We start from the raw sequence: 18,896 nt of genomic DNA, 5'->3' as shown, positions 1-18,896 counted from the left end.
GGAATTATGTTTAGATTAAGAATGGGGAAAGTGACATTGTGTTCTTTAGGTGACTTTTAATGTCTTATAAATTCCTGTTACAGATAGCTAAGAACAAGCAGTATGATATACACACAGAAGTTACAACATTAAAACAAGAAAAGAACGCAGGCTCCAGTGCTGAAGAATGGATACTTAAAGGGTGCAGAACATCTGGTGGACTCAAGAGAGATTTTATAAAGAAAGACTTAGAGCCAGAGACTTTCCAGAACTTTGATGGTGATCATGCATGTACAGTTAGGGATGATGAATTTAAATTCCAAGGGCTCTGGCGCACGGTGACTGCCAGGCAGTTGGTCGAAGCCAAACTTCTGGACATGAAAACAATTGAGCAGCTGCGACTTGGTCTTAAGACTGTTGAAGAAGTTCAGAAAACTCTTAGCAAGTTTTTAACGAAAGCCACCTCAATTGCAGGGCTTTACCTAGAATCCACAAAAGAAAAGATTTCATTTGCCTCAGCAGCCAACAAAATCATAATAGACAAAATGATAGCTTTAGCATTTTTAGAAGCTCAGGCTGCAACAGGTTTTATAATCGATCCTATTTCAGGTCAGACATACTGTGTTGAAGATGCAATTCTCAAAGGACTTATTGATCCTGAATTCAGAATTAGACTCCTTGAGGCAGAGAAGGCAGCCTTGGGGTATTCATGTTCTTCTAAGAAATTGTCAGTGTTTCAAGCTATGGAAAATAGAATGCTTGACAGACAAAAAGGTAAACATATCTTGGAGGCTCAGATTGCCAGTGGGGGTGTCATTGACCCTGCAAGAGGTATTCGAGTTCCTCCAGAAATTGCCCTGCAGCAAGGGTTGTTAAATAATGCCATCCTACAATTTTTACATGAGCCATCGAGCAATGCAAGAGTTTTTCCTAATCCCAATAATAAGCAAGCTCTGTATTACTCAGAATTATTGCAGATGTGTGTATTTGATGTAGATTGCCAGTGCTTTCTCTTTCCATTTGGGGAGAGGAACATTTCCAATCTCAATGTAGCAAGAACTCATAGGATTTCTGTAGTAGATATTAAAACAGGATCAGAACTGACTGCATATGAGGCTTTCCAGAGAAACCTAATTGAAAAAAGTACTTACCTAGAACTTTCAGGGCAACAGTATCAGTGGAAGGAAGCCACATTTTTTGAATCCTATGGGCACCCTTCTTATATGTTGACCGATAGTAAAACAGGATTACAGTTCAATATTAATGAAGCCATAGAGCAGGGAACAGTTGACAAAACCTTGGTCAAAAAGTATCAGGAAGGCCTTATCACACTTACAGAACTTGCAGACTCTCTGCTGAGCCGGATAGCTCCCAAGAAGGATTTGCATAGTCCTATTGTAGGGTATTGGCTGACTACTAGTGGGGAAAGGATGTCTGTCCTGAAGGCCTCCCGTAGAAATTTGGTTGATCGGATTACTGCTCTCAGATGCCTAGAAGCCCAAGTTAGTACAGGGGGAATAATTGATCCTCTTACTGGCAAAAAGTACCGGGTGGCAGAAGCCCTGCATAGAGGCCTAGTTGATGAGGGGTTTGCTCAGCAGCTGCGACAGTGTGAATTAGTAATCACAGGGATCAGCCATCCAGTAACTAACAAAATGATGTCAGTGGTGGAAGCTGTGAATGCAAATATCATAAGTAAGGAAATGGCAATCCGATGTTTGGAATTTCAGCATTTGACAGGGGGCTTGATAGAGCCACAGGTTCACTCCAGGTTGTCAATAGAAGAGGCTCTTCAAGTAGGTATTATAGATGTCTTCATTGCTACAAAACTCAAAGATCAAAAGTCATATTCCAGAAACATAACATGTCCCCAAACACAAAGAAAGTTGACATATAAAGAAGCCTTAGAAAAAGCTGATTTTGATTTCTACACAGGACTTAAACTCTTAGAAGTATCTGAACCCTTGATGACAGGAATTTCTAGTCTCTACTATTCTTCATAAAAGGACATGTTTAAATAACTTTGCACAGGTGTGTGGCTCTGTGATCTGTCCAGATCGTGATGGTGTTAGTTTAATATACATTCTAATAATTGTGTCATGTGGTCTACACACTGTTCATTTCTCAAGAGTTAGAAGTAGCTGACAGCTAAGAAGAGGGAATAATTTTTAAATTGAAAAACAGCAAAACTTACTGCTTTTAAAAATGGTTCCATTTATCTTTGAGATTAGTTTTTTTTAATGTTGCCCACACTAAATTAAAAGTATTTTACCTATGGGATAAACTTGATGAACACCAACAAGTTCACAGCATCCTTTCTTCAGGACTCCATCACCCAATAGATCCAACCTAATGTTAGGATTCCCATTTATTAAATGATCCATTACATTTACTTCAACAAGCATTGTGGACTCAAAGAGAAAAATGTAAATGCCTCCCACATCCATAAGGCTTTAGTGTTTCAGATGGCCTTGAACAATGAAAAAGTTTTAATTCTTCTGTACGTAGTAACCTTCTGTACATATCGAATGTTTATCATAATCTCCTATTTCTAGTTAAGACTGTAATTAAAAGCATGGATGGGTTTTGTATTGGAGTAGGGGGAAAGATTGTTGTTCATTCTATGTGTTTTTCATATGGATATAGGTGTTTTCTATTAGCTTTCCATTGTCTGATACTTTTCTGTCAAGACATTTGTGATTGTAATGCTAACGCAAAGGCAGCAATTCAAAAATCTTCTAGTGCTTCATGAATAAAATTGACTGTTTTTATTTGTCATATTGATAGACCAGCTGGGAGGTTAGACTAATCATGAAAAAATGTTTGTTACAGCATCCTTCGATACTATAAACATTTTTTAGTACATCTATGTGACATGATAAACAAGGTCAAGTAAATGAATAAAGTATCTCTAACCTGTGTGTGATGGAAAACATTTTTACACCCTTGCTTTCTGTGAAGTGTTAGTTTAATAACTTGGTCATTTACTGGAATACATCTTTTTTTTTTTTAATCATTCACACCTGTCAGAAATCACTGGAAGAAGAAAAGAAAGAGCTTGTTGAAAAAGCCAAAGAATTACAGAAATGGGTGTCAAATGTCAGCAAGACCCTGAAAGATGGAGAGAAGGCTGAAAAACCTTCCTTCTCTAAGCAAAAGGTATTCACCGAGGTTCAAGTTAATATGAATAATAGTGAGTAGTGAGCTGACACAGTCCATATAAAAAAATTCTTTACCCTAAATTTTTCCATATTTATAAGCAGTTATAGTGAGTCAGAGAGGTTAAGTAAGTTTGTTAAGGAATCACAGTAAGTGGTAGAAGAAGGTGTCTTTGACTCCAAAGGCTGGACTATATGTGTTAGTGTTAGTAAATGAATATATTGTGATGCTTTTCCTAATAGTTCTATCTGACTCTTAATTGTGATGATGAGAATAGTTGAAGAGCAGAGTCTTCTTGTGTTGTGCCTGGAGTAAATCCTTGCATTCCATATCACCAACATAGTCTCATTCTTAACAAAAAAATACAATTTCTGTTGTTAGCATTTTAGAGAATTGAATTTAGTTGCATTTCTGTGAATCTTTACTATTTCATAAAGAAATATTCTCTGATCACTGGAAATTCTAGATTCTTCACCCAAGTAAATTAATTTTTTTTTATTGAAGTAACATTAGTTTATAATATTGTAGAGGTTTCTGATGCACATCATTATAAATCAATATCTGTATATGCTACATTTTGTTTACCTTTAAAAGTCTCAATTCCATCTTTCCCAAAATGAATTCTTTTGTGGGTTGTCTTCTGTACCCCAACCTTTTGGCATTAATTCTATAGCTGCAGCTCATGTGGTGTTAGTGTTCCAGGTGTCTGTTGAACTGCCCCAGTTGAGACTTTTAGGACACAGATCATTAAGGCGTATTCTAGAACTGTTCCTGCTGGTGAGAACTTTGGGAATGCTGCTATGTTTTTTTAAATAAACTTAGGTTAAACAATTTTTCTTGAATACTTTTCCTACACTGCTCTCCTGCCCTTTTCTGACCTTTGGAAATTATAGGGTCTAACATTTGGTATGCTAATATTAGCATACTTTCTAGTTCTCCATCAGTTCTCTTACTTGTAGCTGAAACAACCATTGTTGACATAATTAAATGGAGGAAACATTGATGTCTTGTCTAATTCTGCCTATGACATGAGGAAAATCTATCTATCTAGGGTTTGCCCTTGGAGTTTATAGACTTAAGTCAATACTGGAACCATTATTCACTTGAAGCTGTGCAAACTCATAATCTTTCAAGCTGTATTTCCTATAATATGGATGAAATAAGACCTTGGAAAGTAATTACATTTGGTGCTTTCAACCTCAATATTTCAAAAAATTCAAAATATTTTCTTCCTTTTCTCCTTTAACCCCCCTCACCAACATTAGGAAAATAAGTAAAATAGGAACATAAACCTTAGTAAGAATTTCTTAGGAAAAAAAATTTATTTTGAGAAATGTGAATTAATAAGCCTTCAGTATTTTCTAATTTTGTAGTTTTATATTCTCTAAAGTATTACTAGATAAACTTTAGATCAAATAGACAAAGTAGATTCTTTAAAAATTCAGATCATGATTTAAATTATAAATATCTAATACTTCATGGCCTCAGAGGAAACTTAAGTTAATTTGTTGTAGATAATAAATGTGTCTTTCAAAAATCAGCATGACCTCACAATTATCTATAGCTGTGAAAAATAGACTTTAAATTGATTCTTAACTGGAATACTTAGGGAGAACATATATCTTTTCATTGGCCAAATATATTCTATTTCTGCTCATTTAGCAAAAAGGTAATTTCTCAAATTATTCAGAAGTGATACACTGAAAGACTAGGAGAAACTGTACAAACACTTGCTTTTCTTCCAACAAATTCAGTTTTATTCCTGATTGTCACAGGGTTTTGCAAATGAGAGTCTTAGCTTTAGAAATTATTTAATCTTGAATTACAGACCAATAGATTAATATTTTCACTATTGTGTTTTCAAAAGGAACTTTGTACCTAGGAGCTTAGGGGAAGAAAGATACTTTTTGCAATGGTGTTCTGACTTCATGAACTTTTTGCATACTACGGTACACAAGGAGGGCATTGGACTGGTGTTAATCCTCTGGCCAACGGGCATTTATGACATTTATTCATGGTTGAACTGGGTTAAATGTATAATGTATAATGCTACAGTATTTCTCTCTGAGAATGAGGGCATAATGGTTAGAAAGAGTGGCTCTCCTTAATCTTGCATTCTAAATAAAGTACTATCCTTTTCCAGGCCTTATAAAATTATATGGAGTCAGTTATTCATTCATTTGTGTCAATCAGAAAGCTGTTAATTAGGTCAACAGCCAATGACATCATTTAGATCTTGATTTAAACTTAGTTGTTAAAATTTACTGTTGTCGAATCATTGTGAGAGGGAGCGCTTGACTGTGTTTTCTCTACCTTGCAGATTTCCAATGAGGAGATATCAACCAAGAAGGAACAGTTATCCGAAGCACTTCAAACCTTGCAGCTATTTTTGGCAAAACATGGAGACAAGTATGTTGGTTTTCACTAGTTCTTTTATTCATGGTAGGGTTGTTTTCTTAAACATGTTCAGCAAAGCAGAAGATAGTAAATTTTGGTTGTGATTTTAAAATTGGAATGGTGCAAGGGGTTAAGACGCAACCTATAAAGCTATCCTCAGCCACTACAGCACGAATATGATCCCAGGCCAGGGAGCAACCCACATGGTGCAGCAGACCTCTCCTGACTCACCCGCTGCTCCCCTTAGCAATATATTTCAGTCAATCTGCCTGTTCTGTTCCCCACTCTATCTCTGGTGAATCCTCTCACCACCCATGCCTCTGGCCTGTACCTCAGTTCTTCTATGCATAAATAAATAAATCTTTTAAAAAAATGGAATGGATCACAAATTTACTTAATAACATAATAATGAAAACTATAAACTTACCAACTTAATTGTCACTTTTGGTCTTTTCCAAAGCCCTAAAATATAAGAGTTATCCCCATAAATTGCTGATAAGTAAATAGACACAGAGAGGTTAAGGATTAATAGCTGGTGAGTAATGAAGACTCTAAGTGAAGTCTTAATTCTAAGACTCACCTTTCTGGAAATATGTGTGAATATTTTCTTAGCTAAAACCGTGGCAAACTGACTTCTCATATTTTGGTTCTGTTGTTTGTAACAAGCCACTTAACTATATTTTAGCTAATGTCTCAGGGAACGAAACTACCCTTTTCTTAAATCCTTTTTGACTGCATTCTAGGATTATTTCAAAATGACTTTGTTTTGTGCCTTAGACAACCAGATAATTTTCTTGTAAAATTTCGTCTTTATTCATCATCCAGCATGCAAAGGTTTCATTTTGGGTGATGGTATCTTATTGTTCCCTTTCTATGTTGGGAGTAACAATGGGATCTTTCCCTCTGTCAGTTAACAGCAGTCGCTGTTTTCAAAACTTGTACATGCTAGAGTGGTGCTGGCTGATATGTTAGTTTGCACCCTTTCCTTAAGTCCCTTTTTTAGGGAAGCAGAGGATTCCTAGACAATTTTAGGGCCATCCTTAATTTTCACATATAGTTGTTAAAAGACTTGAGCAATCTGTATGTCAGGTTATATTTTATCTTACGAACTTATGTGTTCATTTTATGAACTTTTGCATAGTTATTTCAAAAAGTACTCTAATCAACAAGCCTTGTATGTCACCTTCATTATTTGAAGACTTGAATTACTCTTTTACTTCTTGGTTATTTTAGAATGACAGATGAAGACAGAAATGAATTGGAAAAACAAGTGAAAACTCTTCAAGAAAGTTATAATTTATTCTGTAGTCAACCTCTGAAACAACTACAAGAGTCACAAACCTTAGGAGATGTAAGGGTAGAGGAGAAGGTAATATTATTTATTTAAAACATGAAGATGTTTCAAGACTTAGTTTTAATGCATGATTGTAAAATACATGTCAGTGATAAAGAAATGACCTTGAATTGTGTCCATGGAAAAAAGTGGATGGAGTGTATTGAAGTATTGGAGAATTTCAGTGTTTATTAAATGCAGTCTTACACTTGCTGTCATCAATTTCTGTGACATCTTAATCTCTGCCTTGCATGGTAAAAGAAAAGAATCATTCATTTTTCTAACTCACCTCTTTAAAAGCCATTCTTCTACTGCTATATCAGTTATATAAGATCTCATGTTACAAAAGAGTCTATGGGTCATCTCTAAAGGTGACATTAGAGTTTTAAGGGACTTGTTTGATTTTTCAGTGATGTCCCTGAGTTTAAGTAATACTAGCCTATGTTACAGTGAAGATGCCATGGCATCTTCTTAAAAATTAGCAGAATCACCTAAAATTTAAAAATCACTTGAAATGAAAAAATCTTTAAGCTTTTGACAATTGATAATACATATTCACAATATTGGATATTCAACAAAGTATTTGGCATTCAAAGAGTTATCTCCTTGTTCAGTTCCCTTACTCCCTGGAAGAATTTATATACAATTTGTTGCATTTAGGGGGTATATAACAATTTCTTGGTTCCATAATTTTTTTTTTTTACTATCTGAAGAAGTCTGTATGCTGTAAACATCAATAGCATGGGGTTTGATACTCTCTTTCATGTCGGTAGACTAATCTCACCCAGTTGCAGGAAGCATGACTTGCCTTCTAGGTATGTGTTCCTTTTTCTCACTATCATCATTGACTCTGTTGTGTCCTCACTAACCTTGTTAATGTACACAATATTAAGTTTTCAATTCACAGATGCATGTTGTTTTCAAAGCTTTTATCACATCCTGTGCTGTTGAATAGATCACTGACATAGATCACTTGTGCATTTGAGCTGCCTAACATTCACAGCATTGCTGCCTTTGGTAAGTAGAGGATTTTTATGTTGAAGTGTATTAAAAAAAAATGCAATCAGTTTCATGAAACTCTGCCAACCCTTGTATCACAGACTGACCTGAAAATTTTGTACTTTCCTTTTAGCTAAATAAAGTGATTGCAGGCACCATTGATCAGACAACTGGAGAAGTCCTTTCAGTCTTTCAGGCAGTTTTAAGAGGCCTCATTGACTATGACACTGGAATCAGGTTGCTTGAGACACAACTAATGACTTCTGGTCTGATTTCACCAGAATTAAGACAATGTTTTGACCTCAAAGATGCCAAAATTCAAGGCCTTATTGATGAACAAGTTCTGTGCCAACTCAGAGAACTCAATGAAACAAAGGAGATTATTTCTACTGTATCATCTACCACAGTTCCAGTGCTGGATGCTCTGGCTGAAGGCATGATATCAGAACCCATGGCAATCAGAGTTCTGGAGATACTGCTTTCCACAGGCTTTCTACTACTTCCAACCACTGGAGAACAGCTGACCCTCCAGAAGGCTTTCCAACAGAACTTGGTTTCCTCAGCATTGTTTTCTAAAGTCCTGGAAAGGCAAAATATGTGCAAAGATCTTATTGACCCCTGTACCTCTGAAAAATTATCTTTAATAGATATTATACAAAGAAGTATTTTGCAGGAAGACACTGGGATGAGACTTCTACCTGTGAGACCACAAGAAGGAGGCAGAATAACATTAAAATGTGGAAGAAGCATAAGCATTTTAAGGGCAGCTCATGAAGGTCTCATAGACCGTGAAACCATGTTCAGGTTATTAGGTGCACAGCTTCTTTCTGGAGGTCTGATCAATTGCAACTCTGGTCAGAGAATGACTGTTGAAGAAGCTATGGCAGAAGGAATGATTGACAGAGATACTGCTAACAGTATTCTCACGTATCAGGTTCAAACAGGTGGAATCATGCACTCAAATCCTGCTAAACGTTTAACTGTGGATGAAGCAGTCCAGTGTGATTTGATTACTTCCAGCAGTGCTCTTTTGGTGCTAGAGGCTCAGCATGGCTATGTTGGACTCATTTGGCCTCATTCTGGTGAAATATTTCCCACATCATCTTCCTTGCAGCAAGAATTGATTACAAATGAATTGGCATGCAAAATCCTGAATGGCAGACAGAAAATAGCAGCTCTTTATATTCCAGAAACTTCTCAAGTCATTGAATTGGATGTTGCTAAGCAGCTTGGAATTATAGATAATAACACAGCATTGATTTTAAAAAATGTAATACTACCTGATAAAATGCCAGATTTGGGAGATATAGAAGCTTGTAAAAATTCTAAAAGATGGCTCTCCTTTTGTAAATTCCAACCATCTACAGTCCATGATTATAGGCAAGAAGAGGAAGTTTTAGAGGGAGAAGAGCCAGCAGCAACTCAGAGCTCAGAACAAACTAAAAAATTATTCCTCTCTTATTTGATGATAAATAGTTACATGGATGCAAACACAGGGCAAAGGCTTTTGATGTATGATGGCGCCCTGAATGAGGCCATTAGTATGCTTTTGGAAGGCTGTAGTGCAGAATTTGATGAGGACACACCAATAAAAGACTGTCTTGATGTCTCAGGACTCCTTGGTGCTTTTCCGCATGAAGAACCAAGTAAAGAAAAGGATCAAAGTGCAGCTTCAGCAAGTAGTTTTCACAAAAGTCATTGTAAAGGACCTGAACATAATGAAATGCCTGAAGCTGGAAGGCATGCCACAGATGAAGAGTTTAATGAAAGAGAAAATAATGCTGTCAATAGTGAATTTTATCAGTTAGAAAACTTGGCAAATATGAGAACAAATGATCATAAAGTTAAGAATCCATCCGGTGCATGTGTTTCCAGTCCTATACCGCATTTAACACAGCCTGGACTTGCAGAAGTTAACATGTTTAGACAAGACTCAGAAAACATATTTACAAATCAAAGACAAGTTGAAACAAGTGAACTTAGAAATGAAAGTAACCTTTCTAGCAACATTCAAAACTTTGCAGTTGATGTGACAACAACTCCTATTGTGAAATCAAAAACTAGTAGAAACTGTGACTTGAATGAGACAAGTAATGAAGATAATTTAAACAAGGATTCAACTATCTTTGACTATTCTCCCATTCTTAGTGCCTTGTTAAGTCATGATAAATTAAATGAGCAGGCACATTTTCATGATGTGCGCACTGCTGAGAGCAACAGAAATAAATATGAAGACTCTACTTTGCCCTTAAAGGAGCAAACCATGCTGTTGGCTCAAAGGGTGGGAGAAAAATTTCAAGACCAATTTCTGGGAATTGCAGCTATTAGCATCAGTTTACAGGAAGAAAAGAGTGAACAAAATTCTTTAAATAATGGGTGTAGTGATCCTCAAGTACAATATCAAAATGAAACATTTAAAACAGGTACTTATGGAAACAATGAAAAAATACACATTGCTTCTCAGCAGAAATCTGAAGACAAGAAAAATGAATCCAAACTGGAAGAGAATTCCAGTGCCATGACTCCAAAGGTGGAAACTGATAATGCTAATACATCTCATATTTATAGTACACCATTGCTTGAAGAAATTGTCAGTGCTAGAGACTATGAAACATCACTACTGGATGATCAGCAGAGTGACACAGAAACAGAGACTAATAGTGATGATGATTTTTATGATACTCCCCTGTTTGAATATGATGACCATGATTCTCTGCTTCCTGAAGGTGATGGCTGTGATTGTCTACAGCCTGAGGACTATGACACATGGCAAAAGGAAAATGATGGGGCTGGTCCTTCTGGTGTGTTCTATGATGGTTCAAAAGAGAATGGTAATTCTGTGGTTGCTCAGGAGGGACTGGTTGATAACTTAGGTATGAGTGGAAAAGCACAGACTCTTCAGGATTTTCTCATAGATAGTGAGAAAACTGGATTAAGTTCTGGTGAAGGAATACATTTAAATTCAGTTGGCTCATACAAAATCAGTGAACAGTTGCTAGAAACTGCATCAGATAGGGAAAGTGCAAATAACTTGGAAGGTGATGCGTCTGACTCATTGACTGATAATGAAATTGTAGGAGGAAAGGAGAACTTAAGTGCTTCATTAAAATTTGATGATGTTGGTTGTTTCAGAGAGAGAAGAGAAGAGTATATGACTGGACAAGAATTTAATTCTGATTCTCAACATTTAGATACTATGCAAAATGATGAAAGTTATTGGTATTATAGATGTGACAGTAATGATCAGAATGAAGATGATGATAGTGATGATGATTATGGCAATGAAGAAGGAAGAGCAGATGAGACCAAAAAGCCCATGTGCCAAGAAAAGGCTGAAGATACGGATGTCCACTTGTGTCCCACCACCATAAATGAAAAGGGAAATAATTTTGAAAATCAAAGTATTAATAAAATGATTCTCCTGGATAAAATGGACAATTATAGTTCTTCAGAAAAGCAGCAAAGTTTAAATATTTTGCCACTAGAATCAACTAGTAAAGGTAGCTTAACTCTGGAAAGAAGCAATCCTCCAGAATATGCTACTGAGGTTGTTGGAAAAAGCACAGAAAGTCTGTTAAATCATAAGATTGCTTCTAAGGATATATTGCTGCCTGTCATTAAAGACACTGAATCAGAAAACACCTTTGACCCTATAAGTATTTTACATAATACTGATAACAGTTCAACTTCCCAGTTAGGTAATGATGTAATGAACATACAGGTTAATAAAATGATTCAAGGATCAGAATCTGCTGACTCTGTAAAAGGTGGATGTCAATGTTTTGAAAACGTAACACTTCCAGTCAACTCATCCTTTAATAAAATCATTAGTTCTGAGCCTGATGTAATAAGAAAATCTGCTGAGGAAAGCCATTTGTCATCCATAGCTTATGAAACTGACAAAGATAATCAAGGAAATGGAAGAGATTTAATTAAAAAGAAAGATGACAAACACAATATATTAATAGAAGATGAAACATCAATTCATAAAACATGCTCAGATAAAGGAGAAGAGCTTGTAGAAGGTCCACTAGAAGATAATAAATATTTCGAACTTTTGCCTAGTAACAGTACAAGGGAGAGTCTTGATTTAGTTAATAGTCACTTTCCATTACCACATAGCACAAACAGCAAAGAACATAATCAGAAAGGAAGTGTTGTAAAAGCAACTGTAACCCTGAAAGATGATCCAGTGACTCTACAAACAGTGGTTAGTAATTGTCCTGTTCAATCCGAGAATGTTGAAGGAATATTTGACTCACCTGTTATCAAAGTGATCAGTGATGATATTACTGCAAATATTACATTGCCTGAAGGGAATGTAAGTTTTGGGAAAGGTTCACTCACTGTTACAGCTGGGAAAGAACTTGATCAGTTTACTTATTTAAAACATTGTACTCAAAATGTAGAAACAAAAGATGTACTAAAACCCAAAGAAGACATCCCACACTGTATATTAGTAGCTTCCTCTCCCATAAGAGAACACCAAGAATTAGGAGTTAATTATGCTCAAGAGAAAGAAACTATTACTCAAGAAGAATCACATCAAAGTGATATAATACAAAGGAATGATATTTGTACTAAAGAAAATGTCTCAGAAGGAGGAACAGAAATTCTTCAACTCATCCCAGAAAGAAATGAAAGCATGCTTTCAGTCTTACCTCTTAGAAATATGGAAAGCCTTGGGAGTAATACTGAGTCTGTGCCTAACTCCTATAACACTTTAAGTACTGACTGCTTATCCTTAGAAAATAATGATAAGAAAGAAATAATTGAAGAGAAGCCAGATAAAGGACAAACCTTGTCTTCAGGTCTCCAAGTAAAAGAGGTTCAGATTGCTGAATTATCCCAGATGTTTCTTGAAGATGAAAAGGATAACTTAATGGGTAGGTTGAAAGAAGGCCATATGAATCCTCAAGAGGTTGGAGAACCTTCAGTCTGTGCAGATACTAAAATTTTAATTCAAAACTTAATTAAAAGAGTTAGCACATTACAGTTGGCAAATGAAACATCAGGTGCACCCAGCAGTTCTAAAACCAGTGACTGTTCTGGTATTTACCCCATGAATAACTCACCAGTGTTAAAGGCAGAGAGTGGTCCGTTCTGTATTGAAAACCTCAAGTCTGAACTTCTCCTTGATATACTTAAGCAAAGTCAACATAGTCAGAAAATTACAGGAGCATTTGAATTGATGAAGGAATTGACACAGATGGACTATGATCTAGAGAAAAGAGGCATTACATCTAAAGTACCTCCACTGCAACTTGAAGATATTTTCTATAAGCTGCTTGTTGATGAATGTTCAGAGAAAGTCGAACAGATTGAAGAATCAAGTAAAAAACCATCTACTTCAGAGATGGTAGAGGAAAACCGACACATTCTTGATGATCTTAAAAGCAAAGAAGGAAACCACTGTTCCCTTAATTTACAAAATACACAAGCTAGACCAGGAAACACTACTGTGTGTGCATCAGCATTGCCAAGAGATGTGAAGTTAGAGGAGCTATGCAGTGATTTCCCAAACCAGGGGGAATGCATTTCAGGGTCAGAAGAAATGACTGAAAGTAGCTCCATGGAACAGGTAAGTTGATTTACATATTTTTATGTGTAAGTAGCTACATGAAACTATTTGGGAATAACCCCATACATTTATTTGCTTAAAAATTCCACATTAGGGCTGTTGAATTAAAATAGTCCAACTTTGTGTTTAGTTTTCTAGTGAGTTACAACGGTGTTTACAGCACACATCAAAAATGCGCGAGTATTTCACTTTACTTCAAGATATGAAGCCACCATTAGGTAACCAGGAATCTCTCGATAACAGCCTAGAAGCTTTGAAGAACCAACTAAAACAGTTAGAGGTAAGAGTTTTCTGCTGCCTATTATGGATGGTAATCAAATGATGTTAATTGATGAAATGATGAAAAATAAGTAGAACACTTTACTCTTAGGTTATGAATATATTGGTTTTGTTTGTGTTTCTCACTGGTCTGGATTATTTTTTTTTTTCTTTTTGGTAGACATTTGAATTGGGATTGACTCCAATTGCTGTTCTTTTAAGAAAAGATATGAAGTTGGCAGAAGAGTTTTTAAAGTCTCTTCCCAGTGATTTCCCTAAAGAACATCTTGAGGAATTGAGTAAAAGCCACAGAAGTTTGCAAACTGCTTTCTCTTCCCTCAGCAATGTGTCTTCAGACAGAAGGAAGCACATCATGCTAGCAATTGATTCTGAAATGGTAGGTATCAGAATGTTTCTTACTGAGTCAAAATTTGAGTTCTGAGGAAAATTCAATTATGTGAAAATTTAGTTTTAAGAAGAAGTATTTTATTTTTAAAGTGTTAAGTCCTTCAACAATCATTATTTGTAGGAATTTGAAATTTGAGGACAGAAAGAAATAAATGCAATTTTATTTCCTAGTCTAAATTAGCTGTTACCCATGAGGAGTTTCTGCATAAACTTGAGTCATTCTCACATTGGATATCAAAGAAGAGCAAATCTGTGAAGGATATCGATATTGTGAATGTTCAAGATACTGACCATGTAAAGAAAAATTTGGATTTCCTCAAGGCAAGTAGCAAAGGACAAAGTACATTTAAAAAAACCAGTGGATTTTATAAAATGGTTAGAAAAAAATATGACTTTACTATAAAAATTCCACTGCCTATCAATGCTTATTACCACTGCCATTTAAGAATTGTATTTATGTATTAGTCAAATACAAAATGCTATAAATTAGTCATACAAATACATCATAGTGTAAGTTGGATTTATTTGTTAGTCATTTTTGTCATAGCTTTCTCCCTCCCCAACCCAAGTTATTAATTTCAACAACATGCCTGCCTCATAAATGATGGTTAGACTCCTGACCTGGGAATCAGAAACCTGAAGTTTTGGTACATTTAATTTATGTCAAATCTACATGGTCTTGTTCATGTTCTACCACAATTACTTACATGTTGTAAATATTAGCAAATAGCATTTTATTTATTTTTTTGTTCAAATGTCTTTTTTTAAAAAAAGATTTATTTATTTATGCATACAAGAGCTGGGGTATAGGCCAAAGATGTGGGGGGTGAGAGGATTCACCAGAGACAGAGTGGGGAACAGAACAGGCAGACCGACTGAGATACACTGCTGAGGGGAGTAGCAGGCGAGATAGGAGAGGTCTGTTTCGCCATGTGGGTTGCTCCCTGCCCAGGCAGGGATTGAACTCATGCTGCAGAGGCTGGGGATTGCTTCATAGTGCGGTGCGTAACCCCTTGCACCACCAGGGAGGCCCCACAAATAATATTTCAATGCTGTTGTTTCCCTTCAGTGTGCTGAATGTACCTAAGTTAGATCTTTATCTTTGTCTGAATTACATTTTAAGTATGATTTCAAGCAAGTTTAAAATAATCTTAGAGGGATTATCATTTAGAATATTTATTGCCATAGCATTTAAATAGTATTAGTGCCACATATTAATGGATGATGAATGGATTATTGACAAGATGAATAATGAAAAAATGTCAAGAAAGCTTTGATTCCATGATATAAAAAGCCTATTTTTAAAACAAATGTTATTGTAAATGTAAGCTTTATATTAAGGCATAACTTCCTCTTGAGTAACTTATACTACTTTGTTGACAGAATGTGTTAAAAGACATTGGACATCACAAAACGCAGCTGGAGACAACTGCCTTTGATGTGCAGTTCTTCATTTCTGAATATGCACAAGATCTGTCTCCAAACCAAAGCAAGCAACTGCTGAGGCTTTTAAATACAACTCAGAAGTGTTTTCTTGATATACAGGAATCAGTAACTACCCAGGTGGAACATTTAGAAACTCAGTTGCGCCTAGAACAAGATCTTGATGATCAGAAGGTTTGCCTTTCTTTGTGGAGTTGGAATTCTTTGTTTTTAGTTCTTTAGTGTGAAAGTATGAAGCCTGTAATATAAATTTCCAGGTTTATAGTATGATAGGAAAGATTTTCTGAAAAAGAATTAACGGGTAGGGTACAATGTAGGTATTATATATAGCAATATTGTTTTCTTAAACATGCTCTAATGCAATGATTTTAATTTCATGACTCTAAAACTACTGTTTTCATATGGGAGTCTTGCTTTTTGTTTTTAGGAGTAGGAAATATGTATTCATTTCTATAGCTCTGTATATATACAGATGCAGAAATTTCCAGGATAGATGATGGACATACAGATAAATAAGGCTAAGGGTGACTTTCTCCACTGGGAGGCATATGGCACAGCAGTTCAGGGCATGGGCTGAGTTTATTTCCCAGCTACACTCACTGATGGTGTAACCTAAGGTAAATCAGTCTTCTCATTGATAAATTGGAAATAGCAGTGCTTACCTGATAGCATTATGACCTTTGCTAAGAGAATGACTATAAAGCATTTTGTACCTCACCTGGCACGTGTTAGGCTCCTAGTAAATGTGATTTATGGCTATAAGATAAATAACTAGTGTGCATACAATAGGACTATGAAAGATGCAAGTAATTAATATTAACTTAGTAGAAAGACTTAGTGATATATATTAGAGTGCTATGTCTAATAGGAACAATGATCAAAAAGGCGGGAATGGAATTAGTGATTAAGTAAAAGTATTGCATGCAATATTTTCCTTTTATTATTTCTTAAAGCACCTAGGCATTGTCTCTAGCATGATAACCTGTATACACATATCAAATATGTTAATAGACAAAGCACTACTAACTTCTGTTTTGATATCCTTTTGCAGAATTAATTGTGTGTGTTGCAGTTTTCAGGAGCTTAAGAAAATGGAATGTTTCTTCTTGTCGGTCAGAAGTTTCATCTCTTTACACATATGCATGGCCAGTATTCTGTTGAGCAGTTTCACCCAAACATGATCTCTTTCCTTGTATAGAGGACATGCTCTTACATTCTGTGTCATCTTGCTCAGTTTGTACCCCACTGCTATCATGTTTACAGCATACTTAGGAAAGCTTATGTAAAGGAAACTTGCAAAATGTGTTCTATTAAGGAATTATTACAATTATGAGTTTATGACTGTACATTTAAGATGCTTCGGCTTTGCTCTACTTTAGATTGTGACAGAACGCCAGCAGCAGTACAAGGAGAAACTCCAAGGGATTTGTGATCTCCTCACCCAAACAGAAAACCGCCTGATTGGTCACCAAGAGGCCTTTGTGATTGGAGATGGCACAGTTGAGTTAAAAAAGTACCAGTCCAAGCAAGAGGTAGGATTTGGTTTTGCATCAGTGGGTCTATGTTGATGTTGACTTTGATTACAATTATTTAGGAAAAGTTAGGATTATTGAAAAATAACAATTTTACCTTTCTAAGGCAAGGCACACCTATATGTCCCAGGTCTGAGCTTTATATACTAAGAGTTATATTTCCAACTTGTACAATCTAGGTACACGGTAGTTTCCTGGACTGTTTTTGGTGGAATACTGAGTAGAAGAAATATAAAAGAGATTTGATAATAGAAATACTTTGTGTGGTGAATTAAAATTTGAATCCATTTAAGGTCAACTTACTTGCAAATTAGGTTAAATGAACACCAGTTTGAGATCTTTCTCTTTCTTAGTTCCTTTAGATTCCTTTCATCTCTTTCTGCAGTTTGTTCCTTTTCACTGAAGGAACAAATAATAATGGCAAGGAAATCTTTATTTTGTTGTCAAGAGAAGATTCTCATTGTATCTAGATAGTTTTTGGTACAAATCCAAGATTATACATGACGGCTTTATAATTTTTCGGGCCTCAGTTTCTTTACTGATCATACTAACATTGCTATATTATTGTAAAGAGTTTAGCAAATATTTGCGTTGAGCAACTAGTGCAGTTAATATCACATATTGGTGGCTCTGTAAATTTCTCTTTCAATTAAAATTTGAAATGAAAAAATTGAGGATCCTTAAAATAAAGGTATGGAGAAAAATATGAAACTTCAAACAATATAGGGAATGAAAATGCACACTAAAGGAGAAAGAGAAGGAAGAAAATTCATAGAGAATACTGGACAGAAGAAGACTGTAACTGCTGAGGAGAGTTGTGCTTCTTAGCAGCCAGGCAAAGAAGCACACATATTACAGTGCTCTGCTGTTCAGAGAAGAAATTATCTTAGTGTTTTTTTTTTTTTTAATTTTCTTTCTTTTTTTTTTTAAGGTTTATTTATTTATTTATACAAGCACTGGGTACAGTCAGAAGCGCGGGAGTGTGAGAGAATTCACCAGAGCCAGAGCGGGGAGCAGAGCAGGCAGAAGGACCGAAGTACACTGCTGAGGGGAGCAGCGGGTGGCAGGAGAGGTCATTGCAGAGGCTGTGGGCAGCTTTGCAACCCAGCGCTCAACCGCTGAGCCACCGGGGAGGCCCAGAAATTATCTTAGTTTATGGGGACAACTATTTTGTTTTTATCCTGAGCACTTATATATTTTTTAAAATGTTTACAAACAATAAACAATATTACAATGTTTTCAAAAGTTTTATAAATACATTCACATAACACTATGTAAATTTATAAATATTATATATTGGATAGTTCAGGGTTTTCAGTGTTTTGCAAATCACATCCCTTGGTTAAACATAAAAAAATCTCAGACTTATAAATGCTACTTGAGATTTCAAATTATATTTAATATTGTGATTTAAATGAACTCAAATTAAAATTGAATATGCTTGTCAACCTATATATACTAGATTCTCAGCTACTCACCTCTTCTTTTACAATTACAATTGTGGAAGAATTAATATGTAACTATTTAATAAGATTTTTTTCTTTCACGTTAAAAGGAATTACAGAAAGATATGCAAGGAAGTGCACAGGCATTGGCAGAAATAGTGAAAAACACAGAGATCTTTTTAAAAGAGAATGGCGAAAAGCTGTCGCAAGAAGATAAGGCTTTGATTGAACAGAAACTTAATGAAGCTAAGATAAAGTGTGAACAACTTAATTTAAAAGCAGAACAGTCGAAAAAGGAGCTGGATAAAGTTGTGACGACAGCAATCAAGGAAGAAACTGAAAAGGTCTTTATTCAGACAGAA

General features: G+C 35.6%; 1 protein-coding gene across 18 annotated transcripts in view; it reads left to right on the top strand.

The window, feature by feature from the left end:
* The window catches only part of DST (dystonin), a 415,236-nt gene that overhangs the window by 281,062 nt on the left and 115,278 nt on the right, over positions 1–18,896 (top strand). For 10 of the 18 annotated variants that reach the window (XM_054698893.1, XM_037519898.1, XM_054698892.1 and 7 more), the window contains 10 exons: positions 3,010–3,138; positions 5,459–5,547; positions 6,769–6,904; positions 8,001–13,448; positions 13,579–13,728; positions 13,888–14,103; positions 14,286–14,435; positions 15,498–15,731; positions 16,937–17,089; positions 18,645–18,878. In XM_054698893.1, the coding sequence (XP_054554868.1) occupies positions 3,010–3,138; positions 5,459–5,547; positions 6,769–6,904; positions 8,001–13,448; positions 13,579–13,728; positions 13,888–14,103; positions 14,286–14,435; positions 15,498–15,731; positions 16,937–17,089; positions 18,645–18,878 (6,939 nt within the window). The other 8 variants (XM_037519891.1, XM_037519890.1, XM_037519892.2 and 5 more) reach the window with 2 other exon arrangements.

This window comes from Talpa occidentalis, unplaced genomic scaffold (assembly GCF_014898055.3).
Source record: "Talpa occidentalis isolate TD23 unplaced genomic scaffold, MPIMG_talOcc4v2.1 talOcc4.2, whole genome shotgun sequence".
Taxonomy (NCBI): domain Eukaryota; kingdom Metazoa; phylum Chordata; class Mammalia; order Eulipotyphla; family Talpidae; genus Talpa; species Talpa occidentalis.
Note: the sequence above shows the minus strand (reverse complement) of the source record. Positions and strands in the feature narration are given on the sequence as shown.